General features: G+C 51.7%; 9 protein-coding genes across 9 annotated transcripts; 4 read left to right on the top strand and 5 right to left on the bottom strand.

The window, feature by feature from the left end:
• Window positions 1–1,683: 1,683 nt before the first annotated feature.
• BO82DRAFT_402826 (uncharacterized protein) lies at window positions 1,684–1,983 on the top strand (the record flags this gene model as incomplete). The annotated part of the gene is made up of 1 exon (XM_025639347.1): window positions 1,684–1,983. One exon carries the CDS (start codon window positions 1,684–1,686, stop codon window positions 1,981–1,983), a length of 300 nt encoding a protein of 99 aa, XP_025491161.1.
• Window positions 1,984–4,349: 2,366 nt separating this feature from the next.
• Window positions 4,350–5,108, bottom strand: BO82DRAFT_354952 (GNAT family N-acetyltransferase). The gene has a single exon (XM_025635318.1). It carries the CDS (start codon window positions 4,976–4,978, stop codon window positions 4,472–4,474), a length of 507 nt encoding a protein of 168 aa, XP_025491160.1. The 5' UTR covers window positions 4,979–5,108; the 3' UTR covers window positions 4,350–4,471.
• Window positions 5,109–5,419: 311 nt separating this feature from the next.
• BO82DRAFT_375129 (Zn(II)2Cys6 transcription factor) lies at window positions 5,420–7,682 on the top strand (the record flags this gene model as incomplete). Its single annotated transcript, XM_025637461.1, has 5 exons — window positions 5,420–5,502; window positions 5,557–5,685; window positions 5,740–6,388; window positions 6,438–6,944; window positions 6,999–7,682. The coding sequence occupies 5 exons, from the start codon at window positions 5,420–5,422 to the stop codon at window positions 7,680–7,682; spliced, it is 2,052 nt and encodes a 683-aa protein (XP_025491159.1).
• A 288-nt stretch (window positions 7,683–7,970) lies between these two features.
• Window positions 7,971–9,737, bottom strand: BO82DRAFT_354950 (Zn-dependent exopeptidase). The gene is made up of 3 exons (XM_025635317.1): window positions 9,435–9,737; window positions 8,232–9,373; window positions 7,971–8,181 (listed from the first exon to the last, which is right to left on the bottom strand). The coding sequence occupies exons 1-3, from the start codon at window positions 9,673–9,675 to the stop codon at window positions 8,056–8,058; spliced, it is 1,509 nt and encodes a 502-aa protein (XP_025491158.1). The 5' UTR covers window positions 9,676–9,737; the 3' UTR covers window positions 7,971–8,055.
• Window positions 9,738–10,956: 1,219 nt separating this feature from the next.
• On the bottom strand, window positions 10,957–11,893 carry BO82DRAFT_365409 (uncharacterized protein; the record flags this gene model as incomplete). Its single annotated transcript, XM_025637002.1, has 5 exons — window positions 10,957–11,249; window positions 11,299–11,376; window positions 11,425–11,484; window positions 11,532–11,584; window positions 11,646–11,893. 5 exons carry the CDS (start codon window positions 11,891–11,893, stop codon window positions 10,957–10,959), a joined length of 732 nt encoding a protein of 243 aa, XP_025491157.1.
• A 2,081-nt stretch (window positions 11,894–13,974) lies between these two features.
• BO82DRAFT_432859 (putative amino acid transporter) lies at window positions 13,975–16,083 on the bottom strand. Its single transcript, XM_025640826.1, has 5 exons — window positions 15,628–16,083; window positions 15,393–15,573; window positions 15,206–15,329; window positions 14,753–15,092; window positions 13,975–14,677 (listed from the first exon to the last, which is right to left on the bottom strand). The coding sequence occupies exons 1-5, from the start codon at window positions 16,051–16,053 to the stop codon at window positions 14,111–14,113; spliced, it is 1,638 nt and encodes a 545-aa protein (XP_025491156.1). The 5' UTR covers window positions 16,054–16,083; the 3' UTR covers window positions 13,975–14,110.
• A 3,721-nt stretch (window positions 16,084–19,804) lies between these two features.
• On the bottom strand, window positions 19,805–20,191 carry BO82DRAFT_402820 (uncharacterized protein; the record flags this gene model as incomplete). The annotated part of the gene is made up of 1 exon (XM_025639346.1): window positions 19,805–20,191. The coding sequence occupies one exon, from the start codon at window positions 20,189–20,191 to the stop codon at window positions 19,805–19,807; it is 387 nt and encodes a 128-aa protein (XP_025491155.1).
• A 603-nt stretch (window positions 20,192–20,794) lies between these two features.
• BO82DRAFT_336855 (glucose transporter) lies at window positions 20,795–22,736 on the top strand. Its single transcript, XM_025633370.1, has 7 exons — window positions 20,795–20,841; window positions 20,897–20,948; window positions 21,003–21,078; window positions 21,138–21,324; window positions 21,375–21,901; window positions 21,956–22,246; window positions 22,296–22,736. Exons 1-7 carry the CDS (start codon window positions 20,817–20,819, stop codon window positions 22,683–22,685), a joined length of 1,548 nt encoding a protein of 515 aa, XP_025491154.1. The 5' UTR covers window positions 20,795–20,816; the 3' UTR covers window positions 22,686–22,736.
• A 1,550-nt stretch (window positions 22,737–24,286) lies between these two features.
• Window positions 24,287–25,786, top strand: BO82DRAFT_311598 (MFS transporter). The gene has a single exon (XM_025632412.1). The coding sequence runs from the start codon at window positions 24,305–24,307 to the stop codon at window positions 25,775–25,777; it is 1,473 nt and encodes a 490-aa protein (XP_025491153.1). The 5' UTR covers window positions 24,287–24,304; the 3' UTR covers window positions 25,778–25,786.
• Window positions 25,787–26,068: the final 282 nt, after the last annotated feature.

The raw sequence follows: 26,068 nt of genomic DNA, 5'->3' as shown, positions 1-26,068 counted from the left end.
GATCACCTGTCGCATTTGGCCCGGGCCCTTCCCTTGCCCGAAAGTTCTCGCCGCGAAAGTCCCCCGGGCACCCTTCCCCCTTAACCCCCCTCCTCCTAAATCTCAAAAACCAAGCTAACACCCTGTCCCGCCATCTAACAGGATATTCGAGATCATGGAAGCCGAACAGATGTTATGTGATGAGAGGCTTTGCAACTCCAAACTCCATGCGGTTTCGACAATGGCTCGAACCTGCTTAAGCAAGTCCGCGGATCATGGATCCAATCATCGGAAATAGACAATGCACACACGCGGTTGTCTCTTGCTTCATTTGACTTACTTTCGCTTTTTTCTGCTGGGCAACCATTTTGCCTGAGCTGTGATTATACTAGTACTGGTCACAGCTTTTGCACCACATCTCGGACTTCTCATCTGGCTCGAGTGGGTTCCAGTAGATCTGAGCACTCCCCAGGATTGCCTCGCCACATCTGGAACAACGTCTGTCGACCTTGGGCTTAAACTTGGGCAACACAAATGATCCGTCGGTCCGCCAATTCGGTGGCGGCAGTTCATTCTTTCGACTATATTGACCCATGCATCCTAGGCAAGTATAATCACCTTTGTGACCCTCTTCGGGGTGTGCTACGAAGGACCGCGAAGTGAATTCGTGTCCACAATTGACACATTTGGACCTCGCTTCCTTGTCAATGCGTTTTGCCTCCGCTTCTTGCTCTCGGAAATCTGAGGGAGGAAGGCACCCATTCTTCTTGTATCGATAGTCACAGCTGCCGCATATCCTTTCGAATATATGCCCTGGTAGTGAGTGCGGCAAGATTTTCCACATACGTAGCGGCCGCCGACAGTTTGCACAATGCGTTGCCCGACGGTGTTCGCGTAGAGGCTGAGAGATAGGTACTGCCCTGTTAAGAGGCTCAAATGCACTTGAGATGGTAAATTCCCTAGAGCAGCAACAAACCTCTCAATACTAGGGCCATGGAAATCACTCTCGGGTGAACGTAGGGAGGTTCAAAACTTCCCGCCAACACAATCGCGGTGTTCTCGAGTAAAATTATCATCCAATCCGCATCGTCAATGTTTATTTCCCGATCCACGGATTTTGGAAACTGGGTAATAAGCCGAAAGTTTGGGTGTCCGGTCAGGTCTCGCACGAATATACATATCATGTTTAGCCTTCTCATTTCCAGCTCGAATCAAACCTCGGTGTGACGATATTCGCTTATGAACGCCTCCTGGCCGCGTGTGCGTGTGCCCTTTTTTATCCACCCACTTCTTCGGAGCTGACAGTGCAGACCCAATGTAAAGGCCATTGTCTTCCTGAACCTGGGTATTCGTGACAAGGTCCAGATAAACTCCTTTGAGCTGATCCTTCTTTATAACAATTGGCAGAAGAAGCACTTCATTTCGAGCTAGTTCTGTACCACCAAATATTGTACGTATCGCTGGAATGATTGCCCGTTCAATCTTGTTAATCACTTCGTTGATCTTCTCGTCCGATGTGTCAGCTAAGGTAGACCACATTTCTTGGTTGAATAGGCAGTTGTTGGCCACATCTTCGTTCGGGGTCTAGTAGCGTGCTAGAGTCCAGATATGTCTAATAATGCCCTCGAGTCGGTATCTAAATATGATCTGTTGTGCTTCGATATTATCCGGTTCTAGATTAAGCACTCGAACGACATAATTCTCATGGGACTCATTGGGATGACCGGGGGGGGGAATCTCTTCGGTGTCCAGCAGCTCACTTGCAATATCCTCTTCCTCCTCAATGTCTTCCCCTTCATTGTCATCTCCCTCGGGCCTCTCATACTCCGGGTCGACGACTTCGTCGTTCTCGAATTCCGAGTCAAACTGGTCACTATCGAGCTCACTCAACTTCCCGTCACTCGACACATCGGCGAAATGCTCGGTGTCGACCTCGGCGGGTACGCGTCTCTGGGTGTAAAGGGACTCACATCCCTCTTCCGCCTCTCGTCTTCCAGGCCTTGATGGCGAAGAGGACCAATCGAAAAACTCTTCTTTGTCATTCGCCACATATCACCTGTGTCTCAAATACATCTTGCTTCATCCAATCAAGACGCACAATTCAGCGTATTTGGATCGTGGACGTGGCATGCTGGGGATCATGCCCCCCCAATTCCAATTTTCCTGGTCTTCAGGGTAGAAAGGATCTCGCGGCACATGCATTGATTCGCTCTTACCATGATCTCACGTAGGGCTGGCTCGGGGTCTCTCGCTTGTACCTGCAGATCTCTCAATAGCTTGGTTGATTACCTTGTTGCGGCCAGTCAGAACAGCACGAGGCTGAGCAGCGGGTGGAGCGCGTGTCTCAATCTGAAACAACTTATCAATCTTTTGGAGACCTCTCTCCAGTCGCTAGGTCTTTCCCGTGGTAAGCTTTGCCTTATTGGTACGCTTATTGACCCGGGAACGAGGGGGGTGGGCGTCTATTCAGTGGTGTCGTGGTCGACCCGTTCCCCGAGGTCACCGTATCATCACTTTTGTCCGGTGTTTTGCGGGTGGGTGGCGAGTCTTGCACACGCCTGACAGCTAGGAACCCCACATCTATATTTGTATGGCCTGGTGGGAGGATCGGAGTCCGCGCTCCAAAACAAGCTGTCCACCACGGGACCAGCCCCGTCCTGGGACTGGTTACCCCCAGTGGCTGCAGCTTTTGTAAAAGAGTTGGTGATCATTGTCAGGCTGTATTAAATGCATTCAACATTAGCCCATAGCCAATTGTGATTGAATAGAATGACTTGCAGACACGTTAGTTGTGGTGCTGATGGCGGCGATTTGTAAAAGCCGCTATCGACATCACCGAGCAATAGCATTTCCCCATGAGCATTCCCCAAATATACGAAATACTTGCTCTTCATGATATGTTCGTATTCAATTTTGGGGCCAATGACACAGCGGACAGCAGAGAGCTTGTCTTAGACCGAAGGTTGGTTGGTGTCAACGTCTTTAAGATCGAAGAATATCATGATTTGCTTGTTCTTTGTATTCCGACCACAGGATTGGCAGCATGAACGGCGAACAGAGACGAATGCACGAGTAATGCTCGCGAGATGTCAAGTGCTGAAATAGCCAAATTCAAAGACCCTTTCAGCAGAAGACGGAGCTTTGCGCTGATTGTTCGCCCTTATGCGGCATCGCATAGGCTGCAAGTGGTTTCTAATATCAGTCAGTATATTACACAGCACTGGTATCATACCGCAAAGGCCAAATAGATAGACTGGAGGGGAAAGGGGCATGATGCTGAAGGGAAGAGAACTTACTCCAACCAAGATAGCTGAACTGACAAAGTCATAATGACTATTTAGGTCATCTCCGAAAGCTTCATGGTAAAAGAAATGTGAACTCTATGATGGAAAAATATTTATATGTATTAAAAGTACACTAAACCAACGACGAAGGTCTTGAACAAGCTCTAAGAATAGTCATGTATGTTTGATAGAAGGCAAAGATTGGAAGAGAGATGGAAGTGGAAGAGTATTCAGAACTGGAATTGAGAGTGGGAGTGGAGAGGAAGCCCAGGAGGGAAGAAGAGTTGGAAGAGGAAGAGGAGATGGAGGAGAGACTGGAAGAGGTTTTGTATAGACAGGGCTTCAAGACTTGGGATGATGTATTCAATGACGGCCAAAGTAGTAGCCGTGAATTGACCGGATATGGTCTCATTCAATACAATTGTAAAGCCACGTGATACAATGTATAGAGCTCAGGTGAACAATTCTCAGCAAGGGCCAGCATTCTACATGGGATGAATACACAGTCTCAGTAAATCCCATCATTCAATGTATTACAGTTCAAATGGGTCAGACCTGACCATGCGCCAGCTTTCTACTAGATGGACAAATATTCAATATATAGCTACCTAACAATAAGATTCGTCTATTCTATATTCAAGGTACCGGAAGAATCAAGCTAACGGGCAACCTTTGCTACTAAACACCATGTGAGATATGCTGTAGGGATAGAAATTGCTGGTTGATATAGTGACCATTGTATACTCTTTTCATATACTCTTTTCATGGGCATAATAGTATTTGTTGCGTTGGATTGCGGCGCGGCGCATTTGGGAAGATACATGGTAGAAATCAGCATATCTAGTAACGTATAATGCGTCGACGAGAGCTTCGAAGTAGACTGATGCAACGCGCAGCACTTAAGAAGTCTTTGCTCTCTGATGACAGTGAAGATTGATTCTATTGACTGCACTTCAGGTAAAGCGAGCATGCACTCGAGAAAATTTCTAAGCCTATGTTTGCACACGAGCCTGCGAAAGCTATCTCTATGAGCAGTTCAGTCGAGGCATTAGGGCCGTAATGTATCAGTTTGTGATATATGTAGGGGTCAACTGTTGACTGATTGTTAAGTAAATCATGCTACCAATCTCAGGAATTTGGTTTCTGTTATGGCTAAAAGTAGACGAAGAAGTACCGCAATGCCAACGCAATCTATCCCACCAAAAGACTTAGAGCAGCAACTCCCAAAACTCCCCCGTCGACCTGAAGCCCAACTTCTCATCCTCCTCCGTCGAGACGAGCCGATACCCCTCCTTCTCATACAGCCGCCGCGCCGACACAAGAACACTATTCGTCCACAGCCGAATGCGCGTATACCCAGCTTCGCGCGCAAACTCCGTGCATTGCTGGATTAGTGCTAGTCCGAGGCCCAGCCCCCGCGCGCTGGGTTCTACCAGCAGCAAGCGGAGCTTGGCGGCATTGTCATCGGAGCTTTGGTCGTTGACCAGCATGACGCAGCCGAGGAATTGACCGTCTCGTTCGGCGATCCAGCAGCGTTCGCGGGCGGGGTCGTAGTTCTCGATGAAGTCGACGGTGACGCTGGCGACAAGGGCCTCGAAGCGCTCGTTCCAGCCGTATTCTTGGGCGTAGAGCGCGCCGTGCCGGTGGACGATCCAGCCCATGTCACCGGGGCGGTGGTGGCGGAGGGTGTATGCGTTGGTGGCTGTTGAGGTCATTGGGTGTGGTGATAGGTAGCTCGGTGGATAGACGATTATAAGACGAAGGTATGCTCGAAGTGAGAAGAGGGTCGTTGGAATAAGGAAATATAGGGGAAGTTGACGGCACAACCGAAGTGAGATCGTCAAGGAGGTATAGATTGGAATTTATGTGACTCCCGGTGCTGCAGGCCTCGTGGGGCATTTCGGCCACTTCAAGGTTGACCGCACGCTAGACCAAACCTGGAGAAAAAGACCCAGCCATCTTGTGCTATAGCCAGTCATATGAGATTACCGAGCACAAGCGGATTCTCTCTCCCTCTACAAAACCAATCGGAAAGACCCAGCTTCGGCGGGCGTAAATCTGGCCGATCGAAAACTTTTCCCCTTGAGGAATCTCCGCAACTGGTGGAGTGCGTGGAAAGCAGAATCTTTGCCAGGCCTCTGTTAGACGATCATGTCATGCAGGCCGGTAACTCGGCTCAGAAATTCCAGGGGCCACTGCAGCCATGGCGGAACTCCTTAGGAACCAAAAGACCTGTAGCGTGAGTTTGCCCCTCTCCAGTCGATCACTCCATTCTAAACACACCAAGAACCAGATGCCAGAGATGCCATGCGCAAAAAGTCAAATGCTCGGGCGGGAGACCCTGCTCGCGATGCCACATGGCGGGATGTGGGCACGAATGCAGTTATGTAGTCCGCGACCGAAAAGTCCGCATTGACGAAAGGTTAGTAGGCAGCTGTTGCCGATGCAGAACAGCCCCGCGCTGACCTGCTACCAGTTATCTGGAGCAGTTGATTCGAGACAGTGACGAGCTGCGTCAGCACAGACTGAGGTCGCAAAGCAATGTCTTCCCCACCATAACCCAGCACACTTTTTCCTCAACAGAGGGAAGCGACATGAAGACTCGGAATCCGCTGCTGGAAGACCGGCCATGGTTTCATGCCCATGAGGGGCTGCTACTCCCTATCTATGTCAGCGAAGCAGCATGTACAGGGTTTGCCACGCGTCTGTGCCAGTGTCTCGACGGCAACAAAACCGCAGTGCCGCATATTCCCCGCACGCGATATGTGGAGGAGTCAACCCTCGCCCAAGTGGCCCATTCTGGAATCCAATGGCCCAGTTTGACCCGTGCTCGGTTGCTGGTCAACACCGCGCTGGGACACGCAAACCCACCCTTTCATCTCGCCTTGCGAAAATCCACCCTCGACCACCTTCAATACATTTACGAGCAAGGCCTCTTCAATGATCCGATCTTCCTGTGCAAGTACTTTGCTCTCTTCGCCTTGGGAGAAATCTACTCATTCCTCAATGATGGAGGAGAAAAGGCCAAAGTGCCAGGGATGGCCTACTATGCTCGCGCCATCAGCTTGATTCCCGTGCTACCGGAGCGACCCACCATCATCTACATCGAGGCTCTTCTCATCCTGGTAAACTCGCCTCTAAGGAGATGCTGTCATCATATACTGACTCTTCCAGGCCCTCTACAGCCAGTCCCTCAACCGACAGCACTCCGCCTATCTCATGGTCGGCAACGCGATGCGCTTCGCACTCCTCGTCGGTCTCAATTACAACATCCCGGACACCCAATGCCCCGATCCAATTGCGCGAGAACATCGCGTCCGTCTGTGGTGGACAATTTATGTCTTCGATCGGTCCTGGAGCCTGAAGCTAGGCCTGCCAGTGCAGATCAACGATGAAGCCATCCACGTCAATCTGCCCTCAAACCTCGACGCCAAGATCTACCACGACGAGTTCCTTGGCAGCTCATACCAAGTCGCGTTTATCAAGCTCGCCCGAATCTCCAGCACGATCATGCGCACGATCTACAGCCGCAGCAACTTCACCGAGACATTCTTCCAGCGGGAGCAAAGGATCCTCCTTGACCTGCAGGAGTGGATGCAGTCCCTACCCGACCACCTGCACCTCCAAACCACCAGGCATAATCCCAAGTGCACCATTCTCGTCCATCTCCAATTTAATTACGTAGGTCAATAAACTCAACCTCCCCTTCTGTAGAGCGAAAGCTAATCCGTCAAGTGCGTCATCCTCGCCATCCGCCCAATCCTCCTCATCCTCCTCGACCACCTTTCCCCAACACCAGCCCCAGAACAACCCGCCATCCCCGCAACCCTCGCCGCTCTTAAAGACGCATGCATTAATTCCGCCCGCCATACTCTGACGCTGTGCACGAATGAATGGACGAACGGCGCCTCCTCGACCTACGGCTACGCCTTCGCGCAGTACATCTTCACCGCCGCCCTGATCCTGCTCATTTCAAGTCTGCTTCCAGGCGGCACAGCGGAGGATCTCGCTTCCGTGGAGACCGCCATCGAGATGCTGAGCTCCCTCATAGCGAGCGGCAGCCTGGTCGCAGATGACCTGTTCCATCATCTTGTGCGGGCGCAGCACTGTTTGCGGAGTGGACGATTTGCATCGCGGGTGGCGAAACAGCAGGGTTTGTCGCTGTCCGTCGCTTCTCCGGCACATTCCCCATTTCCTGCGGTCCTCTCATCTGATGAACAGGCTGATTATCTCCCGAGTACGGGTCCGTTCGATGCTGCGGGCGCAGCGGCGGCGTCAGCGTACATGGTGCTGGATCAGCCGTTCATGCAAGACTTCTTGACGCAGGAGGTCGGGGAGCTTGGGTTGTTTGATGCGGGGGAGATGGCGGGGATGGGGACAGATCTCTGGCCTGGGTTGCCGCTGTGGGTTGCTTGGTGACTCTTCTTGAGAGTTGACAGAGATCCTGAGACCTCGTTGCCGAGGCCGCTCACTGTCCGCCTCGCTGCTCTGTAGCAAATTCCTCAAATAGTCTTACATAGCTCAAGTCATCCATCATCTGCGTCCGTCTTGCAAGAGTAGGAATTCCGCTTGTGAGCACTATACTGTGGTGGCTGGTGGCTGAGTCAATCCCGAAAGCCCTAGGGTAACTGGTAAGTGCATCTGCAGTCGGTAAAGATGTCTTTCAGTGCCAATTATATAGTTTGCCAAAAAACAATTATTTATTCATCCCACCAAGTAAGCAACTCAATAATGCATCAGACAAAATTCTATCTAGCCAAAAGTGATAAAGAGATCTGTAGTCTATCGTCGATTACATCTGCAGGCGGTGGCCGCGGTACTTCCGCGGCTCGTGGGAGAAAGTGCTGACATCAGCATCGGTGCGCTCGGGGAAGCCCTCGAACGACAGCGCGTATGTCGCGATAGAATGCGCCACGAGCTATAGTGCGTCAGTCATAATGAAATACTGCCAATCGCAAAGAGACGTACCTTGGTGTTAACCTCCCAAGCTGTAAGGTTGACGTTCGAGACGTCATCTCCAATCTGATGGTAGTTGGGATCGTACCACTCTCCAGCTTTACCACCAAACATCTCTTCCTCTTCCTTAGTCTTGACACCTTCTGCACCGGTGGCGACACCGCCTCCGGGAATGCCATTGCGAATAAAGGCGTCGTAGTCGCTGCGGCCGTCGAAAGGAATGTAGGTGTAGTTGAGGTCGTGTGCTTCGTAAAAATCAACGTACAGGTCACGTAGCTCCTCCGAACCCACCGGATTGGCGGCGTTAGTGGCGTTGTAGACCTGATACGCAAAATTTGGCCCAGCCAGCATGTCGAAATCCCCGAACGAGCGTATTTTGCGATTCTCCTCCGGAGTCAGCTGACTCACATAGTAATCACTACCCAGGAGACCTTCTTCCTCTCCAGCCCACCAAGCAAGGCGCACGCAGTTGTTGACGCTGAACTGGGTGAGTTTTGTGGCCAGCTCCAGGAGAGTTAGAGTACCAGAGCCGTCGTCATTGATACCGGGGCCTTCGGCTACACTGTCACTGTGGGCTCCAGCCATAACACAGTTATTTTGGTCTCCTTCGACGGTTTGAGCGATGATGTTTGTAGTGATAATTGTCTCCACAATGCCATCAATGTAAGCAATGCCATCCACCTTCTCGCCCTTCTTCAGCTGCTCTAGGATAGGTGCCGCATCGCTGTCTGAGATACCGAATGTGGCAACATGGTCTGGGGTGGGAGTACCCAATGTTCCAGAGAGGTCGCCCTTCTCGTTGTTGTACACCACTGCAGCGATCGCACCTGCTTTGCCAGCCAGATCGGACTTGGTTCCAAACGGACAAGTTCCCCGAGAAATGAATGCAATGGCGCCAGAAAGATTGTCAGGGTAGTCGGATGACTCGCATCCATGATTGGCGACTGCCGCCAACGGACCGTAGACAGGCTCTCTGTCTTTTGTGGGAGGCGTCAGCCCCATCGGGGTAGCTGAGGAGGGCACCGTGTGGCCGAGAACAAGGCGCGACTCGAAGACATTTCCGGTCACTGCAGGAAAGGACTGATTGGTGATGGTATAGTAGTCGCCGAGCTCGACAAGGGTGGAGTATATGTAATCTAAGGTTCCGATGTGACCTAGCGATTCGAAGGTTAGGAGGTGAGTCACACGAGCAGCGGGCATGAGTAGGATGCGTACCTTTGCTGCCAATGACACGGGTTGGGTGCTGATATTCCTCCTCTCCGAGCTTTGCAATCTCGTAGAGCTCCTCAGCTCTCTTGAGCAGGTTCTCTGCTTTGACTTGTTCTTGCAGCAGCTCAGAGTCGATGAGCTGCTTGCTCGATGTAGAGAGCTCGGACTGCGACGGGGAAGCTTGGAACAGGGGCAATTGAAGAGCTCCGGCCGGCCCAAGAAGGGCAGGGAGAAGAGAGAGCTTCATGATTAAGCTCAATTCAATGTTCAATGTAAGAATAAGGTGAATTGACAAAGAGGGAGTGACTGAAGAGGAAGAGAAAGAGGAAGAGACAGGGAGCTGAGGAGGTTGGGGAGCGATGGTCAGCTGATAAGCGATAAGATAAGCCCCGTGACTTCCCGATCGGGCATTTGCGGACTTTCTAGATTCGGTTTAGCTTGTTGCCTCACAACAATAGCAGCTCACAATAGGTGGATCCGAGTCGATGATGACATCCACTGCAGCAGCACACCTTGGCTCTTCTACTATTGATGGGCACTCCCAATATGACTTCGAATTCTAGCCAGACGGAAAGAATCGATCAGATTTTTGATGAGGACAATATCCCGAATCTTCATGCACGTCATTCATACTGTCACATCCGCCTACTAGTGGTTACCAATAACCGCGGTCACACAAAGTGGTGGTCCTGACAACGGCATGGGTATACCTTGGTCTTAACCGGAATCAATCGCAATGCCGCTCTCATATGACCCGTCAATTGAAACTGTCAACCCCTCATTCTCAACGCGCAGCCATGAATGGAGTAAGCGCCCGACTTAGCGGCAACACGATCGGCTGGTCGAATGCGACACTCCTCGAATCTAATATGTCGCTGCTTCTGACATCCCCGGTGTTTAGATCCTGACCGCTGAACTTCTTCATGGTATAACACACACGATGAATGTCCCCTTGCCTACTTTCTGTGATTTGCGCACATTGCCGGAAGCGCGCCGAGAGGACTCTTGCTATTGAAAAAGACACTGGTTGGAATAAATACAACTGACAACGGATACAAATCTGTATAATGTCTGGTTAGTTCAGGGCACTATCCACCAGGAAAATCCGACATCGCCGTATACTTTCTCCAAACTTTCAAGTCTCCGAGAAAAGTCGCCATCTGGTCCACTTCTCAAAGTCGACTATTGACACAAGGGGTAGCATGGGTAAGGTGCTTGTCTCCGATCCAGATAACCCAGCAGCAAAAGCTATGGTAAATAGATTCTGGTAATATCCTAATAGAATTTGCGCTGTAAGCAAGGAGATCACAGTCCCAATCAATCGGCTAAGAGCTCGACAGTTATTCTCTACCGTTCTGGAAAGTCGCAACTCCACTCTATTACTGACTTCTACAATCCCTACATTGCAGGACAATATACCATCTACGCAGATTTTGCGACCGCTTCCAGAGCTTAATTGATATTCGACATAGTCACGCCAGCATATACTAAAAATACAATCCTTCTCACAATCCATTCACTGCCTCGTTTAAAGGTCATAGGTGTGGGCCTGGACGTTGATGGTCTCGACGGTGAAGGTCTTGGAGTCGGAGGTTTTGAGGCCGGTGGAGGTGATCTCGTTGGTGGCAAGGGTGCCGGCGAAGGTGCTGTCCGCGGCGTTCAGAACGATCGTGGTATCGATGTACTCTGCACCCGGGTTAGATTTCTTCCGGAAATTGGAAATAACGGGCTGAGGGAAGTTACGGTGAGCGCGAGCAGTGCCCTTGCAGGCGTCGTCCTGGCATTCGACGGCGGTGCCCCAGCCCTGGGCTTGGCCGGAGCCTGCAAAAGTTAGCATTGGCAGTCGGGGACAAATGATCGAGAAACATACTGGTCGACAGAGTCGAGACCACCTTGCCGTTGAGGGAGACGGTCTGGTCGTACTTGGCGGTGGAATCGTTGTACTTGTCTGGAGATTGTCAATAGCTATCGTGCAGGCAACGAAAGGTGAACCTACATTCCATGGTCACCTTGTCACCGGCATTGGCCGGAACTTGGGTGCCGCCAAGCTGCGTTCCTTCTCATTGTTAGTACACTTTTGATCACCGTCTCTGAATGACTTACCCTCGAGCGTGCTGGCCCAGATGCACCACTGGCCGGAGGTGCCACCACAGTTGCTAGGTGTGGTCAGTATAATGCTCGGTGGTTCGTTGAACTCAGACGATTCGAGTGACGTACGCATCGGGGTCGGAGAAAGTGACAGCAAGCGCCTGAATCAGATCACCGCCGCTGGTGCCCATGCCGGGCCACAAGGCGAGACGGTCCGCGACGGGGCTGGGGACCTCGGGGAGCACAAGAGTGGTCGTGGCCTCGCGGATCCAGCTCTGAGTAGGACCCAAACTGAAGTAAGGACCGAAGCCAACGGTAGACTGAGCGTTGGCCAGGCTGAGGACGGCGAGGGCAGCGAGGGTCTCGAGACGAAGCATTGTGAGGAAGGGTGAGTAGGATGATTTGAGGTGGTGGCTGCCGAGGATGCACGAGGGTATTGATCAAGCCGAAGACACGCGACTGACAGCAGGCTTTATAGGATAATGTCGCTCGACAGCCGGGGCAGTTCTAGAATGAAAGGGGTCACATCCATCACGGAGATTAGTCCGAGAGCGGCTTTTCATGGCCAGATGTGGGATAAATGTGTTTCGAGTTCAGAATACCCCGCACTAAAAACAGTACAGGAGAGAGTCAGAGGACGTTTCAGCATACGACGGAGTCCGCCCTACCGGGAGAATTCAGCAACAGTAGCAGGGTGCTGGTCCCTTGTGGAGAAGTGGTCTGAGCAAGGCCTCTAGTTTCAATCCGACACGTTTGCTCCACCCCGGTTTCAAGCCAAGCCCCTGAACTGTGGATCATTGCTCTTTTGAGTGGGATGCTCAGGAGCGTAAAAGCTGCAGAGAATTAGAGAGAAGAAAATTTGATTAATCGCCCTCGAGTGTAGAAAAAGGCATGGTTCATGTGTGGGATGTTGTCCATCGTAGGTATGCAAGTGGGAGAAAAGTATGAAGCATCAGCAGAAATGGTTCGGCAGTGGCTGCCGCTTGCCGAAAGCTTAGTTTGGCCGTACTACTAAACAATTCGCACCTTGATTTATCCAACCGAATGTTAGAAATGCCTGAGACCCTGCGTATAATATTATGTTTGATTCTTATTGCGGTCACGGTGTAGAACATTTCCTTGAGATTTTGTCCCCCATGCAGATTGAATGCCCCCTTGACCAGGTTAGTCTCAGTATACGATCTCCGCGGCTTTCTACCTCGGCGACAATTCAGCAATAACTCCGCATCTAGAATGGACACGGCAAGCAATACTTTCCTCTCTAGTTCCCGGTCCTGCAATGTGTTAGTCCTGTTTTTTCAATTCGTTACTGAAGTCTGACACCGGTTAGACGCAACTTTTGAAACGCCAAGCTTTAATCAGCGGAAACTCTATCAATTGTGGAGAGCAAGGAGATTATGAACCACCACAGGTAGAGATATACGTTTGAGACCACTCGGATGGGATGAGAAGATCGACCGTATTGTTCCAGATGATTGTCTGACATTCTGCAATTCGAGGTCAACATCTTGCACAAGCACTCATTGTCTTCATCAATCCCCCACAACACTCGCGCAACACAAACCCAAGCATGTCTGTGAGCTCAACATTGTGAGGGTTTGCCTTCATTATCAAATCAAAAGAACACCCGTATGCAGACAATCGGCTCTACTAGCAATTCTGACTCGAAGCTTGCATTGAAATTCTCCGGCTGACGTGTTCGAAACTTGTGAGACGAAAAAGGGGAGAATGAAGACATAAAGAATAACTTACTGGCTGCATGTCCGGCTTGATCAGATATCAGTCCACTGGTGATTTCAAAAGACTATATTCCCGAACAAAGGTTCGTACCGAGGCGATGGCTTCGACGACGACTAGAGGAAGCTTCCAATACGTGCGTTGTGAGGAGAGTGGTATGAATCTTCTCTACTATGGGCGTCTTGAGCCCTGAGACTATTGGCAGACAAGACAATGAAGTGCTTTCTCGGTCACAATCTTCTACGAAGACCATGGAAGGAAGAAGAATAATGGATTTGACAAGCAGTGAGTGTATGGGCCGAGAATGGGCAGATGCAGGCCCTGCTGGTCTCATGAAGTGGGCGCCCTATTAACAAGGCGGGCAAACCAGCATGCACACCATTTCTCCATAAATTCCTACCAGCTGAGGTTATCCGAATGAGATGAGCACCATATGGTTTCAGAGCACTGAACTAGGGATTCTTCGCTTGAGCTTCAGTTACTTGATAGCAGTCCTCATACAAGTACCCTACCTTCTAATGATTGATACTGGCTTGTAACAATACCATCAATACATGATGCTACCTGTCTTCCGAGCTGACACAGAGCATACAATGGCAGAAGTAAACTACATGGGAAGTAAAAAGGTGGGATAGAGTAATGAAAGGGGCTTATATCACTTATTCCCATTCTGGCATGATTTCAACAAAGTAGCAACTTTTAGACCTTCACATACCTTTGACTACTACAAACGTCCTCTCATGCCGCATGGTACGCTAACTATACGAGTATCACAAGTCCCACTGCTAGAAATGACAGTTGATAGAACTCCACGAATCAACTATGATAATGTACATTCTGTACAACCACCTACCTCTCTAATCAAACACGGCATCCACTGCCTTACGAAGATACTTCGTCGGCCCCTTCCGCTCCGTCCTAGTCTCGACATCATGCCCATCTACGTAGAACCGTCTCGGGGCGTCGAGGTCAATCGTGCGAGCATCCACCCACCACGGCCCGCGGTAGTAGCATCGCGCCGCCAGGTACAGGACCACGATGGCAACGACAGAGACGTAGTTGGCGAAGAAATTCTTGGCGCTGGGCTTCTCGCCCAGGGGCCATACGCTCAGATAGAATTCCGCGATGATGAGGATGATGCACCAGACCAGACCCCATATGGCGCCGTAGGGGTATGTCCACGACTTCCAGGGGAGATCCTCGACCGATCGACCCTGGACCTTCCAGGCGTAGCGCATGCGGAGGTGCGACAGACATATCGTACCCCAGCCAAAGAGGGTGAAGAGAGAAGTCAGGTTTGAGAACCAAGTGAAGACGTTGGCGCCGGAGTTAGAGACGTTGAGGTAAGCGAGACCGCCTCCAATGAGGAGGGTTATGGCCATTCCTGCAATCGGGCGGCCTTGCTTGTCGGCCTTGCCGAAGATCTGACCGGGTGGAGCAGATGATCATATTAGTCGCTAGCGCCGCAGAATAGAAGGAAAGGAATGGAAGGCACTAACCTTGGGAGCCATATTCAGATGTGTCAAGCCCATCAAAGTACGCGAGCCACCATAGGCAGAGATACTACCGGTCGACAAAACTGAGATGAAGATCACCGCGTTCATGATATGAGCTAGAGGTTCCAAACCAGCGTTGCGGAAGGCGATAACAAAGGGTGAAGCATTAACGCCGCTGCCACCGAAAAGGTCCTTGTTGTAGGGAGAGACGGTGATGGTGACCATCAGGGAGCCCAGAACGTAGAACAGAGACAAGCGAACCCAAATGGACCCGACAGCTCGAGGGACAGCCTTGCGTGGATTATCAGTCTCAGCAGCTACCAAAGCAGCGTTTTCTGAACCACTTATTATCAAGAAAAAAGGGTCAGCTAGGTATAGAGATAGTGGCAGTATGGGAAAGTTTCAAGACCAGTCCTTGCTATCCTGAAGTATATCCAGATACTAGGGGGTAAATACCTCATTGCAAAGATACACGTAGGCATAATGGACAGGAATCCTTTGAAGCCGTTGATGAAGGGCGTGGAGTTCCAGTACCGAAACCCGATCGGACCCTCAGCAGGAGCGCCACCAGCCGAAATGACTATGGAAGTGAGCCGCGGAACAGGATAGTGTACTGTGCCACAGAGGAACCGGAACCACTAACCGATACACGAGATAATCACCACAAAAATCCAGCCAAACTTGATAGTAGAGGCTGCAACTTCGACCTCTCCGAAGAATCTCACGGCCACAACGTTGACGGCAATGATAACAATCCAGAATATAGTGATCCAGGCCGCTGTAGGCACTTTGGTCGTCCAGAAGCTAAGCACAGTAACAACGCCCTACACATTCAATAATCAGTGAACTGTGTATCCAACACAGCAAGAGCAACACACCTGCAGCTCGTTGGCGATTGTGATCCAGTAGGAGAACCAGTATGCCCAGCCAAGGGAAAAGGCCATTGACCGGTCGATGAAGATCGAGGTCCACTGCGTGAACGCGGACGGCAATGGATACATGACTGCCATCTCTCCAATCGAATGACTGACAGCCCAGATCATCGTACAACTGAGGAGATAGCCAATAAAAAGCGCTGCCGGGCCAGCATTGCTTAGAGAAGTTCCACTCCCAAGCCATAATCCCATACCGATGGAGGAGCCGAGCGCAATCATAGTCAGGTGACGCGTCGACAACGAGCGGTGCAATTCGGTTTCGGCGCCATGGTCGACGTCAGGAGAGGCCCAGTCGCCAGTGGGCTCGAGATGCTTCTCCTTGGAACTTGATGTCTCGTACGCAGGTGCATTGCTGTGGTCGTCCATCATGAATGACCGCGACGGAGGAGAGTGTGTATACGCGCAAAGAAATAGGAAGAAGGAAAAGAAAAGACAAAGGAGAACCGCGTATAATATCGGGCGGACAACGGAGGATTGATATAAGACTGGTCCGTCGATGTCGTGTAACCTAGTGAGGTCAGCTTGCAATCTCCGAGAAGCTGAAGTCAATTTGATGAAGGAGGTGCAGGGGGCGAATTGAAACAACAGATAAGACACACTCACTCAGCCCACTCTGTATGGTTCGCTATCAGGAAGAAGGCTAACAGGTAGATAAAGAATCTTATCGCAGCTTCCAGTCAAGTGGTGTTCAGTGGTTTGTCAACATTTGCCCCATCGGCTTGTCCGCTGCAAGCAAGACTAGCGAAATTTTCTGGAAGACAGGCAGGAGCGAGGATCCTGCGAGTTCAACTGATAACCACCGCGATGCCCATCCAATAGGCGATCACACGGTATCAGAAGGCGCAGGGCCTGTGCCACTCATTTAATGGCTCTCTTGGCCACGGTACAATCAGAAGACAGCTGTTATCGGCTCTAAGTAAGACCGGCTCGTGTCGCCATCTCTCCAGCATCTGGGGAATGTTACATCGACTCGATGGGCTGGCCTAGGTTGAACAGATGACCTTCACGGCCAGTCGGGATAGCCACCCGGATGCGGCCAGTTCGACCGTCAAAGGCTGCACCCTCATGCTGCACTCGTGGCTTGAAATCAATACTGTCGTAGAGGTGGCGTCTGTCCATCCCTTACAGGCGAGGAATGCAATAGGCATATCGGTTAAAGCAAGACAGCATCTGGGCCTATTCGACACAGCCCAATGTCTATGGCTTTAACCTGTTGTCTCCAGCGACTAGAGTAGACCTGTGATGTGGAGTACAGATACTCTATTTCTTTCGAAGATAAGAATAGGACGGGAAATGGGGGCCGTCGCGGACCAGGAGAGGGGTTTCCAGGGCTTATCGGCGGCCAAGCGTAAAGCTCTGCCAGTCTGCGGGTGAATCTGACGTGGTGGTGCGAGCCTAACGCACCGGTGCTGCGAACTATAATCAAATGGGCCCGCGAGATTAAGCTATCGAGTCCATGCTGGACCAATTGCAGCATTTGGTGCAGGTGATCGGCGCCGGATTGGCGCGATAGCATCGCTCACTCTTACCCCGGAATGGCGTCAGGCCAGATAAACAATTCCCGGATATCGCCGGAGATTGTGCTATTCCCCCTATTCTTTGATCAGTGCATTGTTATGCGTGTGAAGCACAACCCCTGTCCACAGCTATTGTTGAGCGAGCGTATGGAAAGGCAATCAGATCAGGCAAGCTCATTATCGTTTCCTTCGTCTCACTTCAGCCTAATGGTATCTCTCCTTGCGTCTGATGGTCCTGCACGTGGCGAAGAGGTCAATCATGCCTCTGCACTGCTGAACTGGCCAGATTGAGGTTCTACGTTGTCGTTCATCGAGGACTAGCGATCGTCGAGGTAACGGCACGGGTCGGCCTCCCCATAGTCTGGCCGAGAAGCAGCTCCGATGCGTTGACTTCCCACGGTCGCATACACGACTAAACTCACGAGAACCTCTCGGATAATGTTCACCGTAAATCCGGAAGAGAACCGAGCGGTCTGGGTCCTCCAAATGGTGGGATTTGTGGAGACCTGTCCGAATCCGGCACCAGTATCTCATCCCCAGAATTTCCCCAGATCCAGGTCGAGTCTAATTGTTGCACTTCCCGCCAGTTCATCCATAGGTTCAGAAATCGTGCTGGGGAATGGTTCACAGATTAGGTTGCCAATAGGCGAACAGAGTCTCGGGAGGATTGACGTTACTGATCGCCTGCGCACGGCTTTGTCGTCCACTTATTCCCCGACTACATGTACTGTAGCATGCCTTCATTGGATGTGGGCAGACCCCTCACCGCTAAATTGCCACTGCAAAGGAGAAATGAACACACTCGATCTCTTAAGCGAGACACGGTCAAAACATCTTCGTATGCTGCCGTAATCTCTGAATGTACTGTAGCAGCCAACGAGAACACCCCAGGTCGTGATTGACCTTCGAAGCGGAGCGTAGCGTGCTTGCCTGAATACCGGACGGCATTTGGGTATCTCCTTACATTCACCCGCCTGAGGTCCAGACCAGGCGCTCTTTCTAAGTGCTGAGTAACCCTCCAGTCGGCACAAGGGGACCAAATTCAATCGATTCTAGGCACGATCAGCGAAGGGGGGTTGTCTTTTCATAATCGTAGCTCTCAGTCGGCTACTGTTGTCTTCAACTCAGACTCACTTGAAATGTTGAGCGATGTTTTCAAAAAGACACGATTGGCGTCAAGCGCCACAAAAGACCTGCTTGAGAACTATTGAGTTCTAATACACTGCGGCAAGCTTGGTCTTCAGGTGCGGGCGAAATGTTCAGATGTTGTTGCTTTTCAGGCCTGCAAATCATGCTCTGGCCACTTATTCAACTCGGCTTTGGTCCCACGCAGTAAGCATTCTAGGACCGTGATTGGCGCATCCGGAAATATCGTCTTCTCTTTGGCGTCATGGCATCGAAACCAAGCGCCTTTCCTGGCTCTCAAGCACGAAGTCTTGAAAGTCCCAACAGTGGTCGTGCGAATATTGAAAGATATGTGTACAGTTTGCCGATCGCTTGAATCGTACTCTTTGATCATGGCAAACTTGCGAGTGTTGCTCGAGGCCTTGTTGAATACCAGACGCTTCAAGGCGTTTGCCAATAACAGTAGACGCAACCAACGACGATTTTCCGACTTCTGGTCCAGTGAGTCATATGAGATCCTTTATCATGTGACAATGCTGACAGCGCTGTTCGTCACAGATCAAGTCCGACATTTCAGCGCTTTAAATCATCTCCGTTGATCTGGGTATCATTCTCGCATGTATGCAACCGAACACCTTCTGAGATGGGCGAGTACACTCCCGTGTATAGTGAAAGCCATGAAGGCATAATACCGGTACGATGCGGAGAGAAACAGCACCTTTCCCGTGTCACTGGCCGATTGCTGGAATCCAAATACAGCAGATGATATGCTACTTGTGGGTTGGGCAATGAGACACCTTCGACGGTGCACATTGCATATCAACGATGAAGACCTCAGAAAAGAAGCGTTTTCTTATGGAGTGCGCGGAATGGACCACGTCAGACGAAGATGCTTCTAGGATCGATCGAAAAGGCCTTCTTTGGTTTGGATAGGTGCTTAGGAGCTTGTGATCACTGTGGATTGATGAAATGCATGAGTTAGTCCCAGTGGAATTCAGCAAACACTCTTTGCGTGACTTGAGAAAGCTTACTAAGAGACCCTCACTACCCTGACACGCGCATTCGACCATAGGATCCGACGATCGCGTTCAAATTGACGTCTCGGGGCTATGGTAATTTCTTGCTGTTTGTCTTCTCACTCCGATTTGTCGCTGCAAGGCGGAAGCTGCCACCATCTCGAATGAGATTCTCTCAGGGCCCTGAACAACGCAGTGAGGCCGACCTAGCCAACCGGATAATAACAGCGCATCAGTGTACCGCTTGCATTATCACCCAGACCCCTCTGAGCAGGCAAAAGTAGACGTTGATAGGCGTGTGGTACAGGTTCGATCAGCCCAATTCGGAAGACTTCCCAATGCTGCTGGCTAAGAACACCTGCAACAAACAACAAGTCGTAAGGCGCCGAGACTGTAACACCAAGCACTTCGGCTACCACAATTAACCGGCTGTAACTATTGCGGACTGGCGTTTGACCGTGTTCACGTGGAAAGAGCAGCGCAGCTGAACGAGCCGTTGCCGGCCCAGAATCCCGGCAACGCGTCCTGTCGCCGAAACTCGGCTGTCGTAATCGCCGGTCTTGGTCGCAGCCAAAGCCTCACAAGGCTACAATTAATCGACCACGAGTGAAGAGTTGGAGTTTCTCTGCCCTTGACTGTTTTGATTAGACTATGATGAAGAGGCTTGACGGTGGCGTCAGAGCGCCGCTCGTCGGCACCAATCAGCCACGTCGACGGTATAAAGATGACCAGGCCCAGCCAGGCCGCCAGGCAATGGTAAGCATAGCGCAACGGAAGAGGCTTCGGGTGGGCGTCGGACAAGCCTCCATAGACCGGCTCGTGCCGAACTGGACAACACCCGTTATTCATGACGACTGAGTGCTCGGGAGGAGTTGACCACCATATGATAGACCATGAGAGTAGTCTTCATGACAATTCAAGGATTCCCTTCGACAGGAGGAATGGAAATTATCCTCCGTCAGGCATGCGTAGCAGGGATCTGGCAGGAGTCAAGGAAGACGGTCTACCCGACCGTCGGTTAAATGATGAGGGGAATCAGGACGGGTTCAACACGAAGAAGGAAAATCTCCGAGGCAGAAATGAACCGACTGGGCTGGGCAGGAAACACGGCCTCCACCGAGACTGGGGAAAAATCACTGCCCCAGGCGGGTCTGATTCGTTCCCCAACCGAAATCCCCGGACCTCCGCATTCCCTGCCGATGATCTTTACTCTTTGAAGTCATCCACCCCCATGCAGGTCTCGCACCACCCTCCATCCGGGACACCTGCAACACTTGCAAGTTATCTCCTTCCCTGTCTTCTCGCCGCGGATGACACCATGACGTACGGCCCAATTGCATGAGTCCGGGATGGACGTTACTTCGGCACTGGGTCGTGCATCGGTATATAAGTCCAGTCCGGGGCCCCCGAGTCGGCTCTCCGCATCCTTATCCCGGGTGCACTCCAGGTAGTCCGGTCTGGTTCATTGTTCATCATGTATCGCATTACAAACATCTACAGTATGGCCTTCTTCGAAATTGTCAATAATGTGCTTCGGAACTGACTTGTGCCTAGTCCTTGCCGCGTTAGGCACTATCGGTGGTGCATTGTTCGGCTTCGATGTTAGGTACGACCGCTCCCTTGTTCCGGAGAAATGACCGACATTGACAGAATGGAATAGTTCCATGAGTGCCTGGATTGGTACCGACCAATATTTAGACTATTTCAATCATCCAGACAGCAACTTGCAAGGAGGTGTAGGTCTTCTTTGAACAGGCTGAACACGTATGGGTTCCGCTGACGATCCTTTTGCTAGATCACTGCTTCCATGTCCGCTGGGTCCTTCGCCGGTGCACTCGCAGCAGGTTTCCTTTCGGATCGCCTTGGCCGTCGCTACTCTCTCGTTATCGCTTGTTGCATTTGGATTGTCGGAGCAGCTATCCAATGTTCAGCTCAAAACGTTGCACACTTAGTCGTTGGTCGGGTTATCAGTGGGTTGGCTGGTGAGCACCCTCCCTCCTGGCCACAGGTACTCTATGCTAACCGTCTCCAGTCGGTATCACTTCCTCTCAAGTCTGTGTCTATCTCGCTGAGCTGGCGCCTGCACGCATCCGAGGCCGGATTGTGGGTATCCAGCAATGGGCCATTGAATGGGGTATCCTGATCATGTACCTGATCTCATACGGCTGCGGCCAGGGTATTTCTGGTCCGGCTTCCTTCCGCGTGGCTTGGGGTATCCAAGGGGTTCCTGCATTGATCCTTCTTGTCGCCTTGCCTTTCTTCCCCGAATCGCCCCGTTGGTTGGCCAGCAAGGAACGGTGGGAAGAGGCTTTAGACACATTGGCCGCAATCCATGGCAAAGGAAACCGCAGTGATCCCGTTGTCCAGGCTGAGTATGAGGAGGTGCAAGAGGCCGTGCGGGTTGCCCAGGAGGCCAAGGACGTTTCTTTCTTGGCCCTGTTTGGCCCGAAAATCTGGAAGCGGACTGTTTGTGGTGTGAGTGCGCAGGTCTGGCAGCAATTGCTCGGAGGCAACGTTGCTATGTACTATGTTGTCTATGTCTTTGACATGGCAGGAATGGTAAGAATCGATGCTGATTGTGGGTCAATCCCCAGCTAACTCAAAGACCACCAGACCGGCAATACGACACTGTACTCATCAGCCATTCAATATGTAATCTTCCTGGTGACGACCGGTGTCATTCTGCCATACATCGATCGGATTGGTCGACGACCTTTGTTGATGACCGGTTCCATCCTCTGCATGGCCCTCCACTTTGCCATTGCGGGTATCATGGCCAGCTACGGTCACCACGTCGATTCAGTGGATGGCAACTCGAATTTGAAGTGGTCGATCACCGGTACCCCTGGCAAGGGTGTCATCGCTTGTTCATACATCTTCGTCGGTATCTACGGCCTCACTTGGGTAAGTCGATAACCAGGTGCAAATGCTGGACCATTCTGACAACGAATAGGCCCCTGCTGGATGGATTTATGCCTCGGAGGTGTTCCCCCTCAAGTACCGAGCCAAGGGTGTCGGATTATCGGCGGCGGGTAACTGGATCTTCAACTTCGCGCTAGCCTACTTTGTTTCGCCAGCGTTCACGAACATCCAGTGGAAGACATATATCATTTTTGGAGTCTTCTGCACGGTCATGACCATCCACATCTTCTTCACCTTTCCGGAGACAGCTGGCCGCTCTCTGGAGGACATTGATCTAATGTTCGAGGCTAACTTGCCGGCCTGGAAGACTTCGCGGCTACCCGACCGATTCGGCGATGAGATTGAGCGTCAACGACAGAAGACCGGTGGGGTAGAGGCAGGGGATAAGGGAGTGGAGACGGCGCATGATGAGATGGTCTAAGCGGGGGAGATGCCCTGATGAGCTAGACTTGTTAGAATAGATCAAGACATGTACCTAGCGCGAATCAGAAATGTCGCCGTACCTCATCCTGATGCAGGAGACTGTTTCCTGTCACTCACCGCCGGCGGTGTGAGCATGACATCATCGCAGTGGTTGACCGATGTCCTGGCTCGAAAAAGAGTATCAATCATGGGTGTAGCAATATTGGAGAACAACAGGTATAGCATATCCGCAGCTTGGTTGCTTGAAACATGATCAACCAGCTTGCCGGTACTTCGCGTGCGCGCAGACAATTTGTTGTGATGAGCTGAGCTGTAAGTTACTCGCAGGGAAGTTCATTATTGCAGAGTACGGAGTACAGTTGCCTGTCCGCCATGATACGTGGAGAAATATTTGGCCTAGCTCGCGTGACCGCGACTAGACCCTTTCCGGACATTCCGTCTCCGACTTGCCGCCTCAGGCCCCAGGGCAACAAGAGATTCAGGTATTCAGGCCGCGGTATGAGGCGAATTAGGAAGTGGCTCCCGCCGCCGTCACGGGTCCCCATCAGTGCGTGCCCCGTGCAGGTGCAGTGCGCCCGCAGATGCAACCTTTCAGCTGAAGATCAGTATCTACAGGGCAATGCGGGCTGCCTTGCTCTTTTTTCGATATATACCAACGTACAGGGTGATATTGATCAGGTGTGCGACTCTGTGAGGTACTGTATGCTTCTCCTCCTTGCTTCCGGTGTGTTTATCAACTTCGGTAACCATTTTACGACAATTGGCTCGGTCGCATCCTACTCTCCGTCCCCACGCAATATATATCCTGTCGGTATGTGAACCCGAGTCACTTGGCAAAGGGCAGATTCACCACATGCAGATACTGTACACAGTCTGCTCGAGGTTCTTGCTGACCGCTCCAGATTAAAAGAGGACTTCTTGCCTGCTCTCTTGGGTTTGCAAAAATCAATAATGTTGCAATTGCAGATTGCAGTGGCCGGACCCTTGGATTTTGCCATCCAAGAAGGGTAGTGGGGCCCGCGAAGGAAGTGGTCAATTCAGGTCTAGGATGAGTCTTTATCTCAATTAACCTCCATCCGTGATGTCACTGGCCAGTAATCCGATGAGGACTTCAAGCCTGCGATGGCGAACACCAGGTGACCCTGAACATCAATTCATATGCTATCAAGAGAAGTCTGCTTTCCTTGCCTCACCTGAGTCAGGGGGTTCCCTTCCACCTCACTCACGCGTACTCCTCTTGAAGTGCTCCCACTTTCCCACTGCTGCAAGAGTCCCACATGCCCCACATCTCCCACTTGGATGCTGGATGACTTCTTACTTCAGCCCTTTCGATCCCAGCTTTTTTCGACCTGGATTTGACTCTGCTCCGAGTCGGAATTCACCTCTTCAACGTAGTCAATATTCTTATATCTGACAGGGTCGTCCTGCTTAGAATCAGCGCGCCCTATCGAAAACAGCTTCAATTTGCCTCGTGGATCCGACATCGGGAGCGATCCCGCCTCACTGCCTGATATTCCAGGCCGCAAGATGTCGCTGTCGAGCTCGACCAAGCACTCCCTCAACGGAGATAGTGAAGATGAACGTCCACAGGACTCCGACCTCACGCGGACCGAATCCATGCGCTCGGCTGCAGACCACTGGAATCCAATCCATGAGCTCATCTTCGTGCTAGTGGTGTGCATGGCACAGTTCATGACCCAAGCCGCGCTGGGAGTGTGTCTTGCACCGTTGGACATTATCGGCGACGGGCTCAACATCATGCAGCCGGGTATTTTGAGCTGGCTGATTGCAGGCTACTCGCTTACTGTCGGCACCTTCATCCTCTTCTTTGGCCGACTAGGTGATCTTTTCGGGTACCGCCTTATGTTTATCATCGGCTTCCTCTGGTTCGCGCTCTGGTCCATGGTCGCCGGCGTGAGCGTCTACTCCAACTATATCCTCTTCATCTTCGCACGTACCCTTCAAGGACTGGGCCCTGCCATGCTGCTCCCGAATGGCTTGGCCATTCTAGGCGCCACCTACCGCCCCGGCAAGAAGAAGCACATGGTTTTCGCCCTGTTCGGCTCCATGGCCCCCAACGGCTCCGTCATCGGCGCCATCTTCGCCGCCGTCTTCGCCCAACTCGCCTGGTGGCCGTGGATCTGGTGGTCGATGGCCATCTGGTGCTTCGTGCTGGCCATCCTGGGCATCTACGCAATCCCGCCCGAGCCCACTGATCCACGCATCCGCACCCTCTCCCTCCGCGCCCTCTGCGCCGAGATGGACCTCATCGGCGCGACCCTGGGCGTCACGGGCCTTGTCCTCGTCAACATCGCCTGGAACCAAGCCCCTGTTGTTGGCTGGGAGCAGCCATACGTGTACATCCTGCTGATCATCGGCCTGTTGATCATTGCAGGATTCTTCATCTGGGAGATCGGCTTCTCAAGCAACCCGCTCATCCCGTTCCATGCCCTGAATGTGGACGTCTCGTTTATTCTGGGTTGCATCGCCTGCGGCTGGGCCAGTTTCGGTATCTGGATTTACTACTTCTGGCGGTTCTTGGAGGACATCCGCGGGGTACACCCCATTCTTGCATCCGTGCAATTTCTCCCGCCCACAGTTATGGGGATTATCGCCGCATTCTCCACGGGCCACCTGCTGAGTCGCCTGCACCCCGGCTGGATCATGGTCATGGCGATGGTGGCGTTCACTCTGGGCAATGTATTCTCAGCTATTATGCCCGTGCATCAGACGTACTGGGCGCTCTCGTTCGTTACGCTCATCGTCATCCCCTTCGGGATGGACATGTCCTTCCCTGCTGCGACGGTGGTGCTGAGCGACGCCGTGGGCAGAGAGCACCAGGGCGTTGCGGCGTCTTTGGTGTGCACGATCGTGAATTACAGTATCTCGCTAGGTCTGGGGTTCGCGGGAACCGTCGAGGTGCATGTGAACAACGGCGGGAAGACGTTCCATGACACGTTGGTAGGATACCGCGGCGCATTTTATATGGGGATCGGTTTAGGCGGGTTGGGCCTGCTGACGAGTATAGTGTATGTACTTCACACTCTGAAGAAGGGGCGGCGCGGTGGAAAGGGGGTGGAAGATGCTTAATCCTCGTTCGTTTCATCATTCTCTTCTCGCAACCCTTCGGACTATTGCAGCTTAAAAGTATACATACAAACTGGGATATAGGATATAGACTTAATAGACTCATTTCACTCAATCAATCCCACTGTCAGGCATTAAAGTGTGGATAAGTATTCCGCAACCACCACGAAAATCATCTCCGATGATGTCTTCGTAGCGACTGTTTCTGAGAAAATATGGTAAGCAAGGCTCGGCCTCCATGATCTTCGTCCCTCTGAACCTGGCCTCTCAAATGGTAGCAGGATCGGCACCAGA

The sequence above is a fragment of the Aspergillus uvarum genome (assembly GCF_003184745.1).
Source record: "Aspergillus uvarum CBS 121591 unplaced genomic scaffold BO82scaffold_32, whole genome shotgun sequence".
Lineage (NCBI taxonomy): Eukaryota > Fungi > Ascomycota > Eurotiomycetes > Eurotiales > Aspergillaceae > Aspergillus > Aspergillus uvarum.
Note: the sequence above shows the minus strand (reverse complement) of the source record. Positions and strands in the feature narration are given on the sequence as shown.

Excerpts from the sequence above, each read along its gene's own strand:
- BO82DRAFT_354952 (XM_025635318.1), bottom strand. The coding sequence starts at position 4,978 with ATGACCTCAACAGCCACCAACGCATACACCCTCCGCCACCACCGCCCC.
- BO82DRAFT_432859 (XM_025640826.1), bottom strand. The coding sequence starts at position 16,053 with ATGATGGACGACCACAGCAATGCACCTGCGTACGAGACATCAAGTTCC. Across the intron at positions 15,330-15,392 it reads GGTGATTATCTCGTGTATCG|TCATTTCGGCTGGTGGCGCT; the intron begins GTTAGTGGTTCC and ends TCACTTCCATAG. Across the intron at positions 14,678-14,752 it reads ATCTGAATATGGCTCCCAAG|ATCTTCGGCAAGGCCGACAA; the intron begins GTTAGTGCCTTC and ends CCACCCGGTCAG.
- BO82DRAFT_336855 (XM_025633370.1), top strand. The coding sequence starts at position 20,817 with ATGTATCGCATTACAAACATCTACA. Across the intron at positions 21,079-21,137 it reads ACAGCAACTTGCAAGGAGGT|ATCACTGCTTCCATGTCCGC; the intron begins GTAGGTCTTCTT and ends TCCTTTTGCTAG. Across the intron at positions 21,902-21,955 it reads TCTTTGACATGGCAGGAATG|ACCGGCAATACGACACTGTA; the intron begins GTAAGAATCGAT and ends AAAGACCACCAG.
- BO82DRAFT_311598 (XM_025632412.1), top strand. The coding sequence starts at position 24,305 with ATGCGCTCGGCTGCAGACCACTGGAATCCAATCCATGAGCTCATCTTC.
- BO82DRAFT_354950 (XM_025635317.1), bottom strand. The coding sequence starts at position 9,675 with ATGAAGCTCTCTCTTCTCCCTGCCCTTCTTGGGCCGGCCGGAGCTCTT. Across the intron at positions 9,374-9,434 it reads CCGTGTCATTGGCAGCAAAG|GTCACATCGGAACCTTAGAT; the intron begins GTACGCATCCTA and ends TCGAATCGCTAG. Across the intron at positions 8,182-8,231 it reads CTTGGGAGGTTAACACCAAG|CTCGTGGCGCATTCTATCGC; the intron begins GTACGTCTCTTT and ends GACGCACTATAG.